Below are 23,307 nucleotides of genomic sequence, written 5' to 3'. Positions count from 1 at the left end.
TATATAAAAAATGTTTTTTTAAATAAAATATATATTATATAATCATACTTGTAGTTGTATTATCTGCGAGACATCGCCACCACGCAATAAGTCAAAACAGCTCCACTGTCTTGTGTATACTTGAGTAGCCTCCAGCTCCAGCAAGGATTCTCCGGCGATGCAGCATAGATCTAACGTGAGCTAGCTAACGTGAGCTAGCTAACGAGGGAACGGAGGTATTATGCACTCGAGTCGACTATTGCTGGAGCATGTTGATATCAGCAGCTATCAGTAGCTAGCCAGCTAGATACCGTTAGACAATGCCTAGTCATGTATTAAACTAAAAGTGAATAGTTGACTGGGTCATTGTTTAAACAGTAACGGTAGCTCATGGAGGTCCGATCTAGACGAGAGCAGACTCCTCTGTGTTGATATGAGCAGAAGCCAATAGTATCACGCTGCAGGGCTGGCCCGGCTGGGCGGATATGACTCGTTGCCACGGTTTTTTTCAAAATAAGAATATCATACGAACCGAATGCTGCTAACTGCCGGAGCCATCGATATTATGACTCTAGTTGCGCTTGGGCCGGAAATGAGACCCGCACAGATTTTCAAAATAAGAGTATCGTTATGAACTACACGTCTACACGCCACACGGCGGGTAGGGCTCTCAGTGGCAAGCGCCAAAGGTAAAAACTGAGCGCCCCTGGCGGGCAGCGGGCTTTAATTTCGCCCCCTGATCACAGTACATTATACAACACAGTTCCACTAGCAGAGATGATAAGATACATCATCACAGTACATTATACAACACAGTTCCACTAGCAGAGATGATAAGATACATCACAGTACATTATAAAACACAGTTCCATTAGGGGGCGATGAATGATAAGATACAGTGGTGATATCGCGACCTCTGACCTGCTCAGAGAACTCCAAGATGACGGCCTTGACCCTCTCGTCGAACTCGTCCTTGGTGTTCTTCTTCTGCTTCTTCAGCGTGGTCACCACGTCCGTCTCCGGACTCTTCTTCCAGTCGTACAGACGGTCGATCTGAAGGCACAGAGACCAGGCGTTCAAACTGTTCTGCTTGATAAAGGTCCATCGGAGATCATGCAGTGTTTTAATACAGCAACAACTACTACTTGCGTCGTACCTAGGGATGGGTACCTTTCACATTTGAACCGATACGGTACCGGTACCTGTGAATCGATACCGGTACCCAACGGTACCTTTTTCCGGTACTTTAGTCTCTAAAAATGTAATCTACCTACCTCAGCCGTGAAAAAGAAAAATCCAAACTTCAAATAACTACACTTTCGACCGTTTTCGGCTTGCCATTGCCCCGACTGCTTTGTTGTTGAATCAAGTCAAATCCTAGGTAAGCGTATATTGTGCGTGTGAACGTTGACATGAAAAGAAAAAAGTGTAAAAAGTTTTTGGTATCTCACGTGAATCGATACTCGGTAGTACCGACGTGTTTCGGTAAGTACCTTTAAAAGTACCGAATTCGGTACTCATCCCTAGTCGTACCAGCTGTCAATCTAACAGAATAAACACAAGAATAGTATTACCAACAAACACATTCAACCATGAAGAGATAAGAAAAGAGAGAAGAGGGGAGAGGAGAGAAGATAATATGAGAGAAGAGAAGAGAGGAGAGAATAGAAGAGAAGAGAGAGGAGAGGGGAAGAGAGGAGAGAGAGGAGAGGAGAGGAGAGGAGAGGAGAGGAGAGGAGAGGAGAGGAGAGGAGAGGAGAGGAGAGGAGAGGAGAGGAGGAAGAGAGGAGAGGAGAGGAAGAGAGGAGAGGAGGAGATAATATGAGAGAAGAGAAGAGGAGAGAAGGAGATAAGAGAATAGGAGAGGAGAGAATAGAAAAGAAGAGGAGAGAAGATAAGAGAATAGAAGAGAAGAGGAGAGAAGATAAGAGAATAGAAGAGAAGAGGAGAGAAGATAAGAGAATAGGAGAGAAGAGAAGAGAAGAGGAGAATCAGATCCTCCTCGCATCCCTCGCAGGAATGGACGTGGCTGGCTCTGCGCTGGCATGGCTGACATCCTACCTCGACGACCGCTCCTACCAAGTGTCATGGAGGGGGGTCCCTTTTGCCCCCCCGCCGCCTTCGGACGGGTGTCCCCCAGGGCTCGGTCCTTGGACCCCTCCTCATCTTCCTCTACACCAAATCTCTGGGTAACATTATCACATCTCATGCTTTCTCGTATCATTGCTACGCCGATGATACTCAACTCTTCCTCTCCTTTCCTCGCTCAGATATCCACGGCTCTGAGCGGATCTCGGCCTGTCTGTCCGACATCTCCGCCTGGATGACGTCCAACCACCTCAAACTGAACCTAAGTAAAACATAATAGCTTCACCTGCCGGCCAAATCCTCCCCCGCTGACCGGCCTTTCCATCACAGTGGAAAATGTAGCTGTGGCCTCGTCCCCGACCGCCAAGAACCTTGGTGTAGTCCTCGACGATCGGCTGAACTTCTCCGCTATGACCAGAACCTACAGATTCCTCCTGAGCGGTGTCACAAGGATCTGCCCCTTCTCCTGACAAAAGAAGCCACTCAACTCCTTGTCCAATCAACAGTCATGTCTCGCCTCTATTACTGCAATCATGCACTGCTCGCTGGTCTACCGACCACCAAGCCCCTTCGACTCATTCAGAACGCAGCCGCCCGTCTGATCTCCAACCTACAAAAGTTAGCCCATGTTACCCCACTTCTTAGGGACCTGCACTGGCTCCCCATCGCCGCACGAATCAGCTTCAAAGACCCTCGACCTGCATATTGCACGGCTAAGGGAACGGCTTGCGCCTACCTCCGGTCAATGGTCTCCAACTACACACCCTCAAGACCCGTCCAACTTCTCCTTCAGCAGGTTGATGGTTCTAAACCCACCTTGCTGAGGGCCACTATGAAGGGACACTTCTTCTCCTTCAGCAGGTTGATGGTTCTAAACCCACCTTGCTGAGGGCCACTATGAAGGGACACTTCTTCTCCTTCAGCAGGTTGATGGTTCTAAACCCACCTTGTTGAGGGCCACTATGAAGGGACACTTCTTCTCCTTCAGCAGGTTGATGGTTCTAAACCCACCTTGCTGAGGGCCACTATGAAGGGACACTTCTTCTCCTTCAGCAGGTTGATGGTTCTAAACCCACCTTGTTGAGGGCCACTATGAAGGGACACTTCTTCTCCTTCAGCAGGTTGATGGACTCCAGTGTCTGAGGCTCCAGGCCGTGCATGATGTCCACCACCAGGATAGCAATGTCACACAGAGAACTGCCCCTGTTACGCAGGTTACTGTGGGGAGAGAGACACATCTACATGTTACTGTGGGGAGAGAGAGAGACACATCTACATGTTACTGTGGGGAGAGAGAGACATATATACATGTTAACATCTACATGTTACTGTGGGGAGAGAGAGACATATATACGTGTTACTGTGGGGAGAGAGAGAGAGACATATATACATGTTACTGTGGAGAGAGAGAGAGACACATCTACAATGTTACTGTGGGGAGAGACACATCTACATGTTACTGTGGGGACAGAGAGACAGACATATCTCAAATCACATGGAATCTGTTTTAAATTCTGATTTGGGCCACTGTTATAATGTATATGGTAAATGGACTGCATTTATATTAGGGATGCACGATAAATATCGGGCCGATAATTATCGGGCCGATATCAGCAATTATGACGTCATCCCGATAAACCCGATAACGTTATTGATAGCTCCGATAATATATAATAAATTTTTTGGTTAAAAGAAATCCGTTGTGGGTGGATTGGGTTGAAGGGCGCTTGTTTTTATTATAACCTCCTCCCGTTTTGCCAGTACTGTGGTACGATTGAAAGCGTGTGGTTTAGGAAGAGGGAGTTTTTCACAAATCCAGCGGTCCCTTTCTTGGCTGTGACGTAGTCAGGTGACATTCAGACTGACTGAGGCAAGATAGTAAAAAAAAGATGGCGGCGTCGTCGGACTTTTTCAAAGTTTCAGAGGAAAACAGTTTGCTTGCTATTTGTAACAAATGCAGAAGTTCCACGAGGAGGGAAAGGGGCAACAAGCTACAGTATAACACATCCAACATAATAAATCACCTGAAACATCACCACCGCTACGATGGTGTATTAAAATCCGACGACGCTGAGCAGCTAAAGGCTAATGCAACGCAGCATAAGCTAATCCAAAACCAGCTGCTGGCGGGCGGCGGGACATTTACTGAGGACCAGATATTATGATTTAACAAGTCTATCTATGCGTCCAGGACGATGACAACACTATTGCAGGTAAGCAGGCAGCCTAGCCGTTCTAACTACTAACGTTATCACGCTAGCTTGGATGCTAACTAACGTAATTAAGCTTGTCATGGTTCATGGTGAGCTGTTGATTGATTGATTGATTGAAAAGTTTATTAACCGATTGCAGAATGGGTACAATACAGTACAGCTCAATACATACAATGCAGACCAGAGAAAGACTTTCGTCTTGTTTACATCAGGGTCCCCCATTTACAATTCATCATAACATAATGACATGCATGACATACAGATAGACAGTACTGCCTACATCTATACATGACATACCAGATTTGCAAATACAGTACTGTTTGTGATACGAAAAAAGTCCAGAAAAGAGAGTATATACATTTGACGTATTATTATTGTATTGTGATATGTTTTGTTTCATGTTGAAAAAAATAAATAAAAAATTTTGATCAAAATATTTTTTTTAATAATACAATAAATATCGGTTATCGGTATCGGTTATCGGCTTGAGGAGCATAAAGTTATCGGTATCGATATCAAATCAATATCGTGCATCCCTAATTTATATAACAGCTTTTATCCAAAGTGCTTTACAACTTATGCCTCACATTCATCCACTCACTCATCCACTCACAGCGTGTCGAAGTGTCCTTGAGCAAGACACTTAACCTCTAACTGCTCCCGATGAGCAGGTCGGCACCTCGCATGGTCGCCTCCGCCGTCGGTGTGTGAATGTGAGATAAGTTGTAAAGTGATAAAAGCCGTTATATAAATGCAGTCTCGCTCCCACTCACCCACTGATGCAGACTGCATGGAAGATCATAGGGGTGAAAGTAGGGATGCACCGATATGAAAATTTGCCACCGATACCGATTGTTCAACTAACACAATCGGCCGATACCGATATTTGTGGCAATTTAAAAAAAAAAAACATATATATATATATATATATTTTTTTTGTAATATTATTTTTTTTGTAATATATATATATTTTTTTAATGAAACTACTGTATATTTGTGTTGTGCTCACCGATATGAACATAGGCCTCTTTACTTACTTAAAAAAAGGAAACCTCAAGAAATAGCACTATCTCTCTCCCAGTATGGTCTGTCGGGCTGCAGCTAGATACTAGTTCTACCAGTATGGTCTACCGGGCTGCAGCTGGTTACTATTGTCTCAACCAATGAAATTTTGATTGACAGTCGATTCTGCCAATTACGTCAACACACCGCTTGCACCCGCCTCTGCTGTTACCACCAATCGGCAAGCGCGTATACATTTTTTACTTCCGCTTTTGTCCGCCATTGATTTTGACGAGGGTATTCTACAACAACAACAAACGGCGGCGCGGCCGACGTTTAGCTTTTAGCTCCGCAGGATGACTAAATGAGGCATAATGATTTTACCGCAACGAATGTTATAATAAAACAAAGCTTTTCATGTCTGATTGAAAACTTTATTAACAGATTGCAGAATGGGTAAAACTCAGGGCTCTATGAGCAACGGAAGGAACTGAGCTAGTATGAACGAGTATGCTTGCTACGTTCGGGTAAATAATATGCTTATGTTATTGAACGTGTAACACTAACTATATAACGTTAATGCTACAAAACTAATGCCTTGTTAATCATAAGTAGTAACTTTGATGCAGTAGCTTGTGTGTGTGTGTGTGGGGGACTGGGGACGGCGTTGTGCAGGTCGCGAGTGAACTTTTTTTTGTCTTTTGACGCTACACAAATTGATGATATTTATCGGCTACTGCCATCGGCACATTTGAGCTTATCGGCCGATAGGCCGATTGCAGTCAACAAGGCACTTATCGGCCGATACCGATACCCGACCGATACATCGGTGCACCCCTAGGTGAAAGGTCACCCATCCCTGCAGTCTATTTTTGAACGGGCTACTCTAAGGCAAGCCAATAGAATTGTCTCGGACCCCTCCCATATTTTACATGCAGAGTATGAGCTACTGCCCTCTGGGAGGTTTAGAGTTCCACGCTCTAGACTAAATAGGTTTAAAAACTCCTTTATCCCGATCTTAGTTAAACTTTTAAATGGTGCCAGATAAATGGCAACTATCGAATAACTGATATTTGGTTGTTATATTATCGATATTTGGGTATACTATTTTATATACCGTAATTCCTCTAATAGTGACCCGGGCTTGTATTTGTTTCAACTGTAGCGGGTACCAGGCTTGTATTAGGAGGAGGCATGTATAAGAGAGAGGCCTATATTTGAATTCGGTTTGAACCCAGTAAAATGTACTGGGTATGAAATAGTAAACAGTGCAATTACAGGTGGTCACTGGTCATTTCAACATTTTCAAAGTGAAATCAAGTAACTTTACCTGAGTAAAATAGTGCAATCACAATACTGGTATAAACAATTCTGAGGTAGGCTTACTCTCATTAACTCTCAAACATTAAAGAGGACGTTTTGAGGCATGCAGCGGAGCATTCGGGAGAGAAAGCCGCAAAGCACTTTAACATTGATTCCAGACAAATACGATATTGGAAAAAACAAAGGAATGAGCTGAAAGCAGCTGACGGTAAAAGAGCACGCATAACTGGAGGAGGGAGGAAAAAAGTGAGCGAGGAGATGGAGACACTACTTTCCGAGTGGATTTATGCATTGTGCGACAAACACAACCGTGTGTCGCGCAAAATGATACAAAGAAAAGCAATGGAAATCTACCCAACAGTGAGTTTATTTATTATTTGCAGCTGAACTTGACTGTTATTAGCCTAACTGTATATAGGCCTATATACAGGTATTTGAATGTGCAATAAATAGGATGGACCACAGTATTGTGGTAGTCTACCTCAGTTGAAGTTATATTTAAAGTTAAATTGACACTGTTGCACTGTGTTGATGTTTTTATGGTATTTACCATAGGCAATATATTTTGTTATTGTTGTTATATGCTGGCTGTGCAGTAAATACCATATAAATGGTATGGTGTTAACACTTCCAGTGCCACTGGTTAACATGGTAAAACCCTGTTGAATGCCACCACCCACTTCAATGATAGCGTTGTGAACGCATAATCTCCGTCTTAAATTATGGCTATGTGTCTAATCGGCCCGTCGCTTATCAATGACTTGTTTGCAGTCAACATTGTCGAAACGGATTGTTTTTTTAATCGCTTCATTTCCGTTTTATAGCATTTTAAAAAGCCCTCGTTTTCAAGGAAAATATAAAGATTCCGTGATAATCGGCATTTACTGGAATATTCTGGCATACACAAAAACGTTGTAATTTTTTTTCCTATTTATGAATAGTTTTCAAATAAACGCTAGATTATCGATAGTATGTGTACTTATGCACGCTATAGAAGCAGGCTGAAATATCGATTCTCTCATTTCCTGATCAGCGATCACAGCCACACACACGTATGGGACACGCTGATATCTCTGTGAAAACGAAGGGTGGGAGTCCCTTCGGGTAGAAGGTGGGCTAGGGCGTGGGTCGGGCTGTTACGGAGTCCCACAAGAACTGTTGCTAGTCAGAGAGGAACTGCGAGGCCCAGGTTCATAGATAGCTGAGTGGTGGGGGTGTAGGTATACGGAAGAAGTCCGAGCAGGTTTAGTGTCATTAGGAAAAGCATGAGTGAGGTCAATAGGGTGGCTCACTTGTGTCCGCCCAGGTTTAGAGGAAGAAGAAGTTGTTGGGTGTATCGATTAATGAATCAGTTTTGGAGGGCTAAAAGGCGGCAGTCTTGCCACCGCAGGGTGGGAAGAGGGAATAGGGCTCAGGGAAGGGTCATTGCAAGGACAATTAGGGGGATTTCTAGGAATACAGGACTTGCAAATTGGTCGAAGAAATTTAGTATCACGGTCAAGATCAGTAGGCGTGTGCGGGTTTTTCTGCACTTTGTGCTGCAGGGTCGTAGGGGAATACGTGGCTTACGACTTTTGGAGGGATTACGATTAAGAAGACGAGTCATGAGAATACCAGGATAGCGAATCAGGGGCTTGGGTTCAACTGAGGCATGTCACTAGGGGTGGTTAGGAGCCACCATTCTTTAGCTTAAAAGGCTAATGCTGTCCCTTAATTTTAGCTTCCTAATGAGGCGTCTTCAAGTATGAGGGAGGACCATGTTTCAAAGTGTTCGAGTGGGACAGCTTCTACGACTACGGGCATAAAGCTGTGGTTTGCCCCGCAGATCTCAGAACATTGACCGTAGAATACTCCAGGGCGGGAGGTAATAAAGGCTGTTTGATTTAGGCGTCCGGGGACTGCGTCCATTTTAACACCGAGTGCTGGAACAGTTCAGGAGTGAAGAACATCTTCAGCGGATACGAGGATGCGGATGGGGGATTCGACTGGGATGACTATTCGGTGATCAGCTTCTAGAAGGCGGTATTGGCCGGGGATAAGGTCCTGTGTCGGGACCATGTATGAGTCAAAACCAAGGTCTACGTAGTCTGTGTACTCGTAGCTTCAGTATCATTGATGGCCTATTGCCTTAATTGTGAGATGGGGGTCGCTAATTTCGTCTATTAGGTAAAGAATTCGGAGGGAGGGTAGGGCAATTAGGATGAGGATAACAGCGGGGAGGATGGTTCAGATAATTTCAATTTCTTGGGAGTCTAGGATATATTTGTCTGTAAGGCTTGTGGTTACTATTGCTGTAAGGATATAAAGTACGAAGATGCTGATGAGTAGGACAATTATTAAAGCGTGGTCGTGGAAATGGAGGAGTTCTTCTATTACAGGGGAGGCCGCGTCTTGGAATCCTAAGACTGGTAAAATAAATTCCTTACCTCAGATCAGATGTTATCCAAAAAGATTATTCCAATTCCTGATTGCCATTCCAAATATCGATCGCGTTTATTGATTCAGCGTTGGGTACTGTAAATACATAATCCACACGTTTTCTGGGCCGGCGATCACAATGGATTCTTCAGTTGGCTTGACGGAAAAGTAAAATGAGGAAACTGGCCCGCCCGCCCCGCCCCCCCCCCCCCCCCCCCCCCCCCCCCCCCGCAACACTAACCTGAGGCTCGATTGATGAAATATGAATTCCAATCGCCAATAAAAAAAATAGGACAAACAAACGCTATATAGCGTTGGCGGCACTCAACGGTCGGCATGAACTAACGAAAAAACGTGTGGCTGGCACTCAAAGTGTTAATAAGTACCTGAAGTCTAAGAAAGAAACTTTCGTCTCCCGTTTAGTACCGGTAGCCATGCTTGCTCTGTTGTTGTGTTACGTGCGACCCGTGTTCCATATATGGAAGTAAAGGGAGGTTCGCTCAAGCGTATATTAGTAACCCGGCTTGTATTAGAATTGTATATATATTTTTTTTTCTTTTTTTAAGTACCACCAGCAGTACCACCAAGTACCACTAGTGGTACGCGTACCACAGTTTGAGAACCACTGTATTAGAGGATTTACGGTATATGTGGTGTTGCCAGTCCTCTTTACTGTATCTTTTACATTGTTTACCTCCTCTGTTTGGAGTCAGTTGTGTTGTGTCATGTATGTATGTGTCTGTGGCTGTAGTGTGGGAGTAAGCCCAAGACAAATTTCCCAGCTGATGGGACAATAAAGTGACTCTTGACTCTCTCACCTGAAGGACTCGTGGCCAGGTGTGTCGATGATCAGCATTCCGGGGATCTTGATCGATTCTTTGTCAAACTGGAGAGAAAACACAACATTAACACTTTCATTGCCAGCCATGCGGTGCGCCTTACCCCCCTTGAATGCCACCACCCACTTCAATGATAGAGCTCTCATATTTGCAAACGCAGAAACTATGTGGCTGTGTCTAATCTGGCCGTCGCTTATCAATGACTTGTTTGCAGTCAACATTGTCGAAACGGATTGTTTTTTTTTAATCTGTTCATTTCCGTTTTATACCATTTTGAAAAACGCTAGTTTTTTTTAAGTTTCAGGAAAATATAAAGATTCTGTGATAATCGCCCTTTACTGGAATATTCTGGAATACACAGGGCTGTACACTGCGACGAGATTATCGCAAATTGCCCCTTAATTTGGCCCGTGCGAGTGGAAAATAATATTTGGGGGGAACCTTGCGAGTAGTGATTTCAACCCTTCATTCGCATTTCAATCCTAAATTAATCCATATAAATTGGATAAAAAATATTGTAAAACATTAGCCTACAACCAGGGCTGTACAGTGCAACATTATGTCGCGGTGCTATGAAAGATCTGTCGGCAAATGAATTTACTGCGATAGCCTGTGTGGAAAAAAAGATTTGCGTGTGAAGTGAATCTGGGCCACGCAACTTGGTAGTTGTAGTCTATCGTGCGATTAAATACCATGTCCCGTCTGCGTAGAGTCCATACATCCAACACCAAATCCCATAATTCCTAGTGAACCATCTAAACTGAATGTGGGCTATGCATCGCCAAATAAGAACTTCCTTTCAATAAGTTTAAGCCGCTAATTTTGCTCTGCAAGAACAACGGAGCGAATATCAGTCCATCTTATGACAACCACATCCGATGTGGAGAGATGATAAGAGACCATAGCCAATTAAATTAAGTCGGATCTGGCAGTGATGATTACAATGACGGGGACACGGACACTTCTAACGTTCAGCCATGTATTAGGTGAGTAGCCCACTATTAGGACGTTTTTCAATACTTAAATACCGTTAGGCCTGCCACGATAACACATTTTGCTGGGCGATTAATTGCCCCCGAAAATATCGCGATAAGCGATATTATTGCGACCGGTTAGAGATTTTTTTTTTAGAAATGTATTTCCCAAAACTTTTATTTTGAAGCCCACCGCTCCGTCTTTTCCGGTGTTTTAGACTTTTATTTTGAAGCCCACCGACCGGACCGGAAGTATTGTTGTGATTATCCTAGCAGAACCTATGAGCCGACAACTTGTCTCGTCCGGTTATGTGTTTTTGAGCTAATGATAAAACAAATATTGAGATTGTTGGTGAACAACTAACTTTAGGTTAGCTTTAACGTTAGCTACTAACGTTAGATGCAGCTACTACAGGCAATCAACGATGAGGAGGAAGCGTCAAAGCAGTATATAATAGAATAGCTGTGGTGCGTAGGCACTGCAGCACAACTCGAAACTACCTACTACGTTATAATAAATGAATTCATGTTTAACTTGTCCCCGTGTCCAGTCCTTTGACTAGCCCCACCCGTTCATTGTAAACAATGATGCATGTAATTGTATTAACGTTATTCTGTGTTGTAGCTATGCTATACGTTGTATTTCATTTGTTAGCTATTTAGCTAATGTTGTTAGCATTGAATGAGAATCAACACTCTATCTTTCATCTTTATTTAGCAGTCCAGTTTCTCCGGGCAGTAGCGAGTTACTTGGGTCTAAAAATAGCTAACGTTACACTATAAATAACGCTACTTGGTTAAAAGGAGCAACACTATTGAGAAATGTAGTTAAGCTATGTGGCGTTTGCCCCACGGAGCTCCTGTGCTGTGCTCTAGTAAAGCCAGCGGCCCGCCTCCCAACACGGACAGTGACTGACAAGGGGCACTGGTTCCGCCTCATTAAAACAAACGCGCAAATAGCAATTAATCGCGCCCGTCAAAATAATTGCATTAATTTTAATTATCGCGCCAATTAATCGATTTATTGCTTATCGCGGCAGGCCTAAATACCGTCTACTTAAATTTCCCTCCGGGGATCAATAAAGTATCAACCTATCTATCTATCTAATAATGAGACAATATGCAAATAAGATAATACTAATAATGGTCACGGTTCCCCGTATGAAAGTGGCTTGCAACTTACTGCTGGTAAAATCACTGTTTATTTCTCGTTTTGCATAGTATTTACATTCCACTTCTATAAACAATCAAAGTCCTACCGTAAGAGCCTCATACAGGTCAATTAAAGCTTTTTGATTAGTCTTTCCTTCGAGCTGTGAACATTTCACTGTCAAAAGCGCAAATGTAAACAAGGTTGCGTCGCAACACGTTTTTCAAAATAAAGGTCACATATACACATACCGTAGTAGGCCTCTCAATTTTTATAAAAAAAAGTCCCAGATATACATAAACATTAATTGGCATAGATCTCTATAAACGGCCCAACACATTGATCACTTTAGGGCACACCCTGAAACCAGTAACATCACAAATATGAAGCGGGTAATTACCCATAAAAATAATAAACCTTTCATGGGGTTATTTACAATAATAATAATTAATTTTATTTATAAAGCACTTTTCATTGTGAAACAAAGGTATGCAGAGTTTCTTGTCCTCCTGATGAACACTTTCAGTGCCACCAGGGGGCGCACGACTTAGTGCTTGAATGCCACCATCGGCGCCAATGTTAACGTTAATATCGCCTAATCTATGTTTTAAATTATGGCTATGTGTCTAATCTGCCCGTCGCTTATCAAAGAATCATTTTCCAGTCAGTGTTGTCAAGGCAGATTGTTTTATCGCTTCATTTCCGTTTGAGAGCATTTTGAAAAGCACCCGTTTTGAGGTGAAAAACAGCCCATTCTGTGATAATCGCCTTTTACTGGAATATTCCAGAACGTTGATATTTGTCGGCCTATTTATGAATCGTTTTCAAATAAACGCTAGATGATCAATAGTATACGTGCACGCACGCACGTTCGAGGCGCGTGCTGATAATAGCTGCTTTCATTTCCTCATGGATTTTACAGTGAAACAGCTGGAGCACATATCACAAAAAAGCTTATATCTTCATGAAAACAAGTCTGATTATCCTAACACTGATAACATAGATTCCTTACCTGACATCAGATGGTATCCAACTGGTATATTCCTTCCAATTCCTGATCACCATTCAAAAAAATCGATAAGTGTATAGATCTAACGTGTATACAGTAGAACTCATGATCCGTGGGGCTCAGAGCCCCCTGAATGAACTCCGGTACTCCGGCTGCATGGGTGAGAAGTGAAATGTGGACTGGAATATTTTTTTTCCCCATCCATTTTCATTGAGTCCATTCCAAAAGGGTGATTTACCATCTGGGAGACGATAGGGGGCGCTTTTTTCACATCTGATCGCCGGCGGCCCTTGGGTAGGCTAGGGTAGGCTTGCGTGATGCAATATGATTTCAGATCGCAAAATAATTATAATAATAATAATTCCGAGAAATCTCGGCTTTCAGCGTAACTATCGTAAACACGAGATTAGCCGTGAGTGGCTCTCAAAGTGTTAATGCAATGGTGTGTGTGTGTTGTGGTGATCTCATTCAAGGAGCACTACAAGCGCACGCACACACACACACTACACAGTTTGTTGTTTTTGTTCTATTAGTGATTTACACACTCTCAGTTGGTTCATTATAAAAGATACAAACCTGAAAACAAACACACTTAAATGTTAAATAAAAGGACCACAGTAATGAGGCAGGAACATCATATTTTTTTGCACTATAATGGTAAAATTGTTATTAAAAGATTTGCCCCTAAAAAATATTCTTTGCCTCTAAATTTAGGGGCAAGTGTGCCCCTAGTGAAAAAGCTTAGCGTACAGCCCTGATACACAAAAAACGTTGTAATTTTTCGGCCTATTTATGAATAGTTTTCAAATAAACGCTAGATTATCGATAGTATATGTGTACGACGTATGCACGCTATAGAAGCACGCTGAAAAATGTATTCTCTCATTTCCTGATCAGCACACACACACGCACACATAGGGCACACGTTGATATCTCTGTGAAAAAAGGTCTGATTATCCTAAGACTGGTAAAATAGATTCCTTACCTCAGATCAGATGTTCTCCAAAAAGATTATTCCAATTCCTGATCGCCATTCCAAATATGGATCGCGTTTATTGATAAGATAAAATAAGATATTCCTTTATTAATCCCCTTGGGGAAATTCCAGTGACACACACATACAGCTCATCGTCTCATTAATAACAACATATCACAATCATTACATTTTTACAGTAACAACGGCACAACATAAATTCACACAGACATGTACATTTGTTGACACATGTCAATGCCTGAGACGCCATATGCAATAGTCGGCTGCAACAACAACAAAGTGTCTGAAACAAAGTGTCGTCGCGCCAGGTGGCTGGAGGGAGGGCGGAAAAGATTGTCCAGAGGGAGGGGGCATGGACTGGGTGATAGGACTTTGGTGATGAAACAGTCTTAGGCCCCCGCCTCCAGCATGCGTACTAGTCGGCTGCCGTCACCATCACGTGGGAGTGGCGCCGGGCGTACACGCGGGAGGGGGGATTGGGTTGGGATTGGGGGTGGGGGAAGCCGCTCGCCACTCTTATCTCCCAGGGGGCCTTCGACTCCACAGCTCTCTGGTTCGACCTTGGACCAGGAATTTGTTTTGGCTGACTGACTGGCACATTTATCCCAGCCACGTCACTTTAAATTTGATCCAAATTTGATCCAACGCTGGGTACTGGAAATATGTATTCCACGCTGTTCTGATGGTCCACAATGAATCCGATCCTCCCTGGTGACTTGCCCGAGAAGTAAAATGAGGAAGCAGGATTTTTTTTTTACCATGTGTTCCATTCAATCCATTCCAACAGGGAGAGACGATAGGGGGCGGTATTTTCCCAATGGAGCTCAGAGAGAGTTTGCAGCACTAACGTGAGACTAGATTGATTAAATATGAATTCAAATCGCTAATAAAAATAAAAACGAGATCTCTCGTTGTTGGCAATGAACGGTCGACATGAACAAACAAGATATCTCGTCGTTGGCATGGAAAGTGTTAAGACCAGGGGAGGAAATTAGGCCACTTTACTCGCCAAATGCGAGTATTTTTTACGTTTGGCGAGTGATTCATGAAGACCACTCGCCAGTCTGGCGAGTATACAAAAAAAAAAAAAAAAAACATTCTGCAATCACTGCACTGGCAAACGGTGCGCGTCTTCTGAGTGCTCGCTTTAGTTGACAGTGCCACGAGAGCACTGCACAAGACCACCCGCGGACATATAATGTTTAATAAAAGTTTGCGCAGTACTGGCCAACCCGCGGACATATAATAATAAAAGTCCTGCGTTACTAGGCTAGCCATCAGGAGCACTCTCAAACGGATAACGTTAAACACAGCAGAAGATGGAAAACAGACAGACTGACCAACGGGGAACTGCATCCAACCCTAGTACAACCCTCGAGTATAAGTTACTAAGGACACATTTAAATCACAGAGGTGTAATGTTAGTCTACTGGAAATGTATACAGTGGTTAGCTTCTAGTTTTAGCGATAGCTGCTTGCTAGCTAACGTTAGCCCCGTGTGCTCAAAGCAGCCAGCTAGGTGTATCTGTTATGACTATAATGTTTCCAAAAAAGCACCGGACTACGACGTAAGGTTAGACATTTTATTTCATGCTCAAAAGCCCCTGGCTTGCACATCGCAGTCACGAAAGGGGCTAGCTAAGCTCAACCAGTGCACTGTGTACAACAGCACACCAACCCAACTGACGTTATCACAACACTTGACGGTACTGTCGTAAGACCACCGTGCTGTCTTAAAGGCACAGTGTGCCTACCCAGATGCATACACAACATTGACGAGGCTTGACAACCGAGGTTTTCAAAGTTAACTTGATTGATTGAAAACTTTATTAACAGATTGCAGAATGGGTACAATACAGTACGGCATTTTCAATTCATCATAACATATGACATACAGATAGACTACTGCTACATCTATATATTTCACATCTATCTATACACTTCACAACATACTTCGGTTTTTTTCTTTCACTGCCCAACCCAGTCCAACCCAGCATCTTTCACTGCCCAGTTCAGCCCAACCCAGTCCAGAATAGATACCTCTTTCATGTTAATATGTTTTATGCTAATATTGTGAAGAGTAGAGATTAATGTTTTATGCTAATACATATTTTAAAGCTGCTTCAGACCTGGCATTGTGATTGGCTAACAGGACTGGGTCCATGGGTGCTGGACTGAGGTCAAGACACCATATTATCACCAGAGTAGAGACCATTTTCAAATATTGAGATTCATTACCTCGTTTCAGCTGCACATTATGTCCCCAACAGAAAACCTTCTCAACATCTGCATCTAATATATATATATATCATCTGTTTTATCTAATAAGATGTTTTCAGTCCGTTCACCTCACTCAGAAAATTGGGATCGTCAAGCAAAATAAATAAACAAACATACATACATAATATATATATATAGATTTTAATTTGTATATTGATACTTGGCATCACTGTATTGATATAATATGGGGCTGCAGAATATGGCAGTATGCTGCTGTATGGATAATTTTTTTTAATTTAAAAAAATGCATCTATAAAGTGTTTAGGCAGTTCATCATCCTTATAATATATATATGCTGATATTAAAAAGAGAGGCTGCTCTTACGTTCCTGACCATCGGTCTGGTCTATGATGCAGTCCAGAGGCACGTTAGTGGCTCCTATCTGCTGCGTGATGCCTCCTGCCTCCCCGTCCTGCACGTTAGTGTTTCTCAGCTACACACACAGAGACACACACACACACACACAGAGGGAGACACACACACAGAGACACACACACATACAGAGGGAGACACACACAGAGAAATGCACACAGAGAGAGAGACACACACACACACACAGAGAGACAGAGAGAGAGAGAGAGAGAGAGAGAGAGAGAGAGAGAGAGAGAGAGAGAGAGAGAGAGAGAGAGAGAGAGAGAGAGAGAGAGAGAGAGAGAGAGAGAGAGAGAGGGAGAGAGAGAGAGAGAGAGAGAGAGACACACACACAGAGAGAGAGACAGAGTGAGAGAGCGAGAGAGAGACACACACAAAGAGAGAGAGACACACACACACACCACAGAGACACGTTAGGCTAGCTTCTCTCTACTGCTTCCAGTCATTGTGTTAAAGGGGAACTCCAACATTTTGGGAAATTGATATGCATGACCTTGGTGGGCTCTAGGTCAACTCCTGAAAAGGGGGTCAATGTCAGACTTTGCAATCAAAAGTTAGGGGGCTAATAATAACCCTTGCCATAATTTCAGTGAGCCCCCTAACTTTTGATTGCAAGGTCTGACATTGACCCCCTTTTCAGGAGTTGACCTAGAGCCCACCAAGGTCATGCATATCAAATTTGGTCAATGTCAGACCTTGCAATACACTGTAAGGCACTGTAAGGCTACTGTCCTGCCTCACTTCCAGTGATGAAGCTAAGCTATGCTAACGGAGCGTCTATTCCCAAAGCTAAAATGCACGCACAGAGACAAAAAAGGTATGTATCTTCTTGTCTAACTCCAGGGAAGATGTTAAATAAGCTAATTTCCCAAAATGTTGGAGTTCCCCTTTAAGCTAGGCTAGCTTCTCCCTACCACTTCCAGTCCTTGTGTTGAGCTAGGCTAGCTTCTCCCTACCACTTCCAGTCCTTGTGTTAAGCTAGGCTAGCTTCTCCCTACCACTTCCAGTCCTTGTGTTAAGCTAGGCTAGCTTCACCCTACCACTTCCAGTCCTTGTGTTGAGCTAGGCTAGCTTCTCTCTACTGCTTCCAGTCCTTGTGTTAAGCTAGGCTAGCTTCTCCCTACAACTTCCAGTCCTTGTGTTGAGCTAGGCTAGCTTCTCTCTACTGCTTCCAGTCCTTGTGTTAAGCTAGGCTAGCTTCTCTCTACTGCTTCCAGTCCTTGTGTTAAGCTAGGCTAGCTTCTCCCAACCACTTCCAGTCCTTGTGCTAAGCTAGGCTAGCTTGCATCCTGCACACCTCTCTCTGGGGCTACGGAGTGTTAATTTAATGGACATTTCCATGGTCAGAGACTCTACCTTATCCAGGATCTTGGTCTTCCCCGTGTCGACGTGGCCCAGGACACACACCACCGGGGATCTCAGCTTGTCATAGTTGATGTTCCTGATGTTGTCCGCACGCCGTTTCTATGGTAACATACAGAGACCAGAGGCTTAGGAACCCAGGAGACATGAGGAGAGAGAGAGAAGCTTAGGAACCCAGGATACATGAGAGAGAGAGAGAGAGAGAGAGAGAGAGAGAGAGAGAGAGAGAGAGAGAGAGAGAGAGAGAGAGAGAGAGAGAGAGAGAAAGAGAGAAAGGTCTGTGTGAGAGCGAAAGAGATGGTATGTGAAATGGAATAGGTTGTTTGTGTATGAATGTGTAAGATAGAGAGAAATTGTTGTGTACCTCTATGTGCATCTTGGCCGTGCGTGTGTGTGTGTGCGTGTGCGTGTGTGTGTAGGGCACGAAATTAACTTCACCGGCCAGTGGCGGGTAGATGGGAAAAATCTACCCGCCAAGCATATTTCTTACCAGCCAAATTTTCTTTTAAATTAGTTTTTTAATAAAATATATATATTATATAATCATACTTGTAGTTCAAGTTTCAAGTTTCAAGTTTCTTTAATAGTTGTCATACAGAAGTACAGAATACTTTCATACAAAATGCTTCTTACTGTTACGCTCCAGAGACTGTGCTAGACAAGATAGTGTCAAATAACATAGTATAGCATGTAATTTAGAAGTAGAAAAGTAGAAAATGAGGTCACAGTGTTCAGTATGGACATATGTACAATGTTCGATGCAGGATAGACGTAACTGAGTTACCATATAATATACAATACTATGCAGTCTACTAATGTACAGTACTATATAGTGCAAAGCAGAAATGGGATGAGGTACAATTTAGGTACAATTTACAGTAAGGTGTACGAGTTGTAGTGCAATCCTTCATCAATAAATATAAAGTGTGGGGAGTGGGTGCTACAGTGTGTTTGTTTAAAGTGAGTGTGTGCTATATGTGTGTGGGGTGGGTGCTACAGTGTGTTTGTTTAAAGTGAGTGTGTGCGTGTGGATGTGTGTGCTATGTGCGTTTGATGGTTGTTGTTGTGTAGTGTTCATTGTTCGTTTAGCAGCCTGATGGCCTGGGGATAGAAGCTTCTTCTGAGTCTTTCTGTGCTCGCCTTGAGACTCCGGTATCGCTTGCCTGACCGCAGCAGTTCAAAGAGGCAGTTGTTCGAGTGACTGGAGTCTTTAATGATTCTCTTAGCCTTGCCCCTGCAACGCTTGTTGTAAATGTTCTGGAGGGTGGGGAGCCCCCCTCCAATTGTGCGTTCGGCTGAACGTGTCACTCTTTGTAGTCTGCTTCGGTCTTGTGCAGTGCTATTCCCAAACCAGGAGGTGATGTTGCCAGTCAGGATGCTCTCTATTGTACATGAATAGAAGTTCTTAAGGATCTTCTGACTGACTTGGAACTTCCTTAGGCGCCTGAGGAAGTAGAGGCGTTGTCGTGCCTTCTTCACAACACTGTCAATGTGTGTGGTCCATGTCAGGTCCTCGGATATGTAGGCTCCGAGGTACTTAAAGCTGTTGACTCTCTCAACCGGTGCCCCGTCGATGCTGAGGGGGCTGTAGTCCTTGACCCCCGACCTCCTGAAGTCCACAATCATCTCCTTTGTTTTGCTGACGTTCAGGGAGAGGCTGTTTGCTGACGTTCAGGGAGAGGCTGTTTGTAAGTTGTATTATCTGCGAGACATCGCCACCACGCAACAAGTCAAAATGCTCGCTATCTGCAAACAGCTCCACTGTCTGTGTGTATACTCGAGTAGCCTCCAGCTCCAGCAAGGATTCTCCGGCGCTGCAGCTGGACCCTATACTCTACATTCAGCATGCCCTCATGCGATGGAAGCCAGGGGCTCGAATACGCATCGAATCAATGTTATAAGACATTCATATCAGGAGCTATCTGTAGCTACTGCTAGCCAGCTAGATAACGTTAAGACAACGCCTCAGTGAACTATTTCGTTTACTGGGACATTTCGTAGTGAGCTAACGTGAGCTAACGTGAGCTACCTAGCCAACGGAGGTATTATGCACTACTAGACTTGCTGGAGCATTTGTTGATATCAGGAGCTATCCGTAGCTAGCCGGCTAGATAACGGTTAGACAATGCCTCATGTATTACACTAAAAGTGTACCTCTATGCGCCTCTTGGCTCTGTCGTAGAGCCTCTCCTCTTTGGTTCTCCCGTCGTCAGAGTCGCTGCCGCTGCTGTCTGAACTCTCCCTGCCGCCCTTCTTCCTGCCCTGGTGATGCTGCTGCTGCTGTGGTCGGCTCTCCTCCTTCTTCTCCTCCTCCTCCTCGCTCTCGTCCTCCTCCTCGTCCTCCTCATCCTCGTCCTCCTCCTCGTCGCTGGCGCCGGGCTGGGAGGAGGGTTTGGTCTGGGGCTGGGCCGGAGTCTCCTTCACCTCAATGTGGACCTTCTTCAGCTCTGAGATGCATGGATGCAGGGATGGAGACAGACATGGGGAGAGATGGAGAGGAGGATTGGAGGAGGTCATCCTTTCTCCTGATCACTGACTATAACTAAAGTACTGTTGACTCATACCTTCCTCCTCATAATAATAATAATAATAATATATTTGATTTGTAATGCGCTTTATAATTGTGGAGCAAATCTCAAAGCGCTACATTTTAAAAAGAACATAAAAAGTAGCAAGAGTAAAAGAAGAAAGAATAGAAAATAGGCAAGACTAAAGCTAGCAAGGAGTCAAAAGAACACTAAAACTAGTAGCAGAGTAAGAGAAACAGAATAAATAAAACTGGTCAAAGAAACTGGTAAAATAAAATGTGTGGAGCTAAACATTTGATAAAAACCAACAAAAGGCTCTATTAAAAAGATGAGTAATCTGATTCATACCTTCCTCATGATCACTGATTATCTCGATGGCCTCCCAGTCGTCCACTGCTGCCTCTGTCTTCACTTCTGGAACGAGAGGAGGGGTGAGAGACAGAGAGGGGGAGCGAGAGAGAGAGAGAGAGAGAGAGAGAGAGAGAGAGAGAGAGAGAGAGAGAGAGAGAGAGAGAGAGAGAGAGAAGACGGATGATAGAAAGGGAGAAGACAGAGATGGAGAGAGAAATAGAGGGGGAGAGAGATGGAGAGAGAGAAAGAGCGAGAAGACAGAGAGAGAGATGAAGAGAGAAATAAAGGGAGAAGACAGAGAGAGATGGAGAGAGGGAAGACAGAGAGAGATGGAGAGAGAAGACAGAAAGATGGAGAGAAAGAGAGGGGGAGAAAGACGGAGAGAGAAGACAGAGAGAAGGAGAGAGAAGAAAGAAGACAGAGAGTAGAGAGAAGAGAGAGAGCGAGAGAGAGAGCGTGAGAGAGAAGAGAGAGCGAGAGTGAGAGAGAGAGAAGGCAGGGTAGAGGGGAAGTGACAGCTCAAACAGCAGTTTAAAGTGTTTCTCTAGACATACGTCATATTAGCAATCACTGCAGCAGGAGATAAACAGGTCAGAATGTTTATGTCATGTTCTGTACCAATGCCGCAGGATATATCGATCTATTATCAATGATCCAATAGGATCGATGAAACGTAAAAAGATCGATTCATATTGCAATACTCTTATTTTGAAAATCCTGTGGCGAGTCGTATCTGCTCAACATCACAGCAGTAGCGTCTGAAACGCGGACATTACAACAGAGCAAGGCTACATAGTGTGCCTATTTTGCGACTCAAAACAAGTCCCTGCTGTTTTATTCCGCAACGGGTCAAATGCATCTAACATGCTTTGCAATCCTCGCCATTCCTTTATGCCCACGTCGCGTTAAAGACCGAAATTAACGTTACGTTAACATAAGCTAACAAGCTAATCAGAGCCATAGAGAACAGCAAAGTTGGGACTGGGGAAGGGGGGCAGGCATTCTCCCTTTCTGTGTGCGTGTGTGCGTGTGCGTGTGTGTGTGCGCGTTTGGAAAGACCAGATGAAGTCATATTATATTGATAGTAAATGTACTGAGGATGGACAGATAATGTTGATATTTAAACATAAAACATACAATACATAATAAATGTATTCATGATCATCATGCAACATAAAACAATTGTAGGAACGGTTTGGGAGAGGAAGGGGTTTTAGGTTGCGTGTTGTGAGTTCCAAACATTTTTACTTAAAGTTTAAAGCTCAATATATCAAAATGTGGCACTTTACAGTGAACAGGAGGTCTATTTGTATTAAAAATAGATTGTTTTTCATTTAAATGTCTGGAAGAGCTCAAAAAAGAAAATGTCATGATATTTCCGTTGCCGTTTTTATTTTTTTTTATCCACTTTTTCTCCTTATTTTCTATTTTTTTCCCATCCCAATTTCGCCTCGCCAATTCTCCCTTCAATTCTCCCCTCCCCTGTCTCGAACGTTGCTAGACTATGCCTCCCACTGGTCGGCTGCAGTGAGGACGAAGCCTTGCATCACGTGTCCCCTCCGGTACACGAGGAGGCAGCCGTCGCATCTTTTCACCTGTACAGCGCAATCTCTCAGTGGCGAGGAGTAACGCGTGGGAGGCTCACGCTGCCCCCGTTACTTCCTGATTCTGCTGTACAGGCGCACCAACCGACCTGTGGGAGTCGCTGTCCACAACGTCCGTTCCCCACCCACCAGCTTTCCCACCCCTAACACTGCCAATTGTGTTAGTATGATATCGTATCGTATCGTGATGAAACTGGTGATTCCCACCCCTAGTACAGATGGAATGAACGTGTCTCTGTTCAGAGCATACACCACTTTATACTGCACACTTGTGGTCAAGCTACAAAAAAGCAAGTTTGCAGAGACTTCGAGTAGCATATAATGATGCCATGAGAATATTACTCAAAAGACCTAGATGGTGTAGTGCAAGTGAAATGTTTGTGGCTGCACGTGTCAATACCTTCCAAGCTGTTTTAAGAAATCTTATGTATATAAATTAATCTGTCGGCTAAATGACTCTGGAGACGAGATCATTCTGGTTTTACACGTTGACATATACTGTATAATATGAAATATGTATAGCTATATAGTAACTTATTGTAGTGTGTATTTCTCCAAACCTCTCGTCAGAACCTGAGGTGTCCAGCAATAACAACCCTCCTCTATCCCCACTAGGGGTGGAACGGTACGCATTCGAACCGTGTACCGAACAATACACACATGCCCCGAACCGTGGAGGTCGTACCGAACGGTACGCATTCAGGGCATGTGTGTATTGTTCGGTTATATAACGTTACGTTAGCTACGAGCTAACTAACTTTAGCCGCAAGCTAACTAATGTTAGCCGCAAGCTGACCGTGGAAACACTCAGAGAAGTGACT

The 23,307-nt window shown here is 43.7% G+C and overlaps 1 protein-coding gene across 1 annotated transcript in view; it reads right to left on the bottom strand.

Moving 5' to 3' along the window:
• The window catches only part of eif5b (eukaryotic translation initiation factor 5B), a 118,426-nt gene that overhangs the window by 39,006 nt on the left and 56,113 nt on the right, over positions 1–23,307 (bottom strand). Inside the window, 8 exon segments of the mRNA XM_084323004.1 lie at positions 901–1,032; positions 3,144–3,285; positions 9,842–9,909; positions 16,594–16,606; positions 16,608–16,702; positions 17,998–18,105; positions 20,158–20,450; positions 20,880–20,945. Coding sequence (XP_084179130.1) covers positions 901–1,032; positions 3,144–3,285; positions 9,842–9,909; positions 16,594–16,606; positions 16,608–16,702; positions 17,998–18,105; positions 20,158–20,450; positions 20,880–20,945 — 917 coding nt within the window.

The sequence above is a fragment of the Notolepis coatsorum genome (assembly GCF_963971535.1).
Source record: "Notolepis coatsorum genome assembly, chromosome: 1".
NCBI classification, from domain to species: Eukaryota; Metazoa; Chordata; class Actinopteri; order Aulopiformes; family Paralepididae; genus Notolepis; species Notolepis coatsorum.
This window is presented reverse-complemented; position numbering and strand designations above follow the sequence as displayed.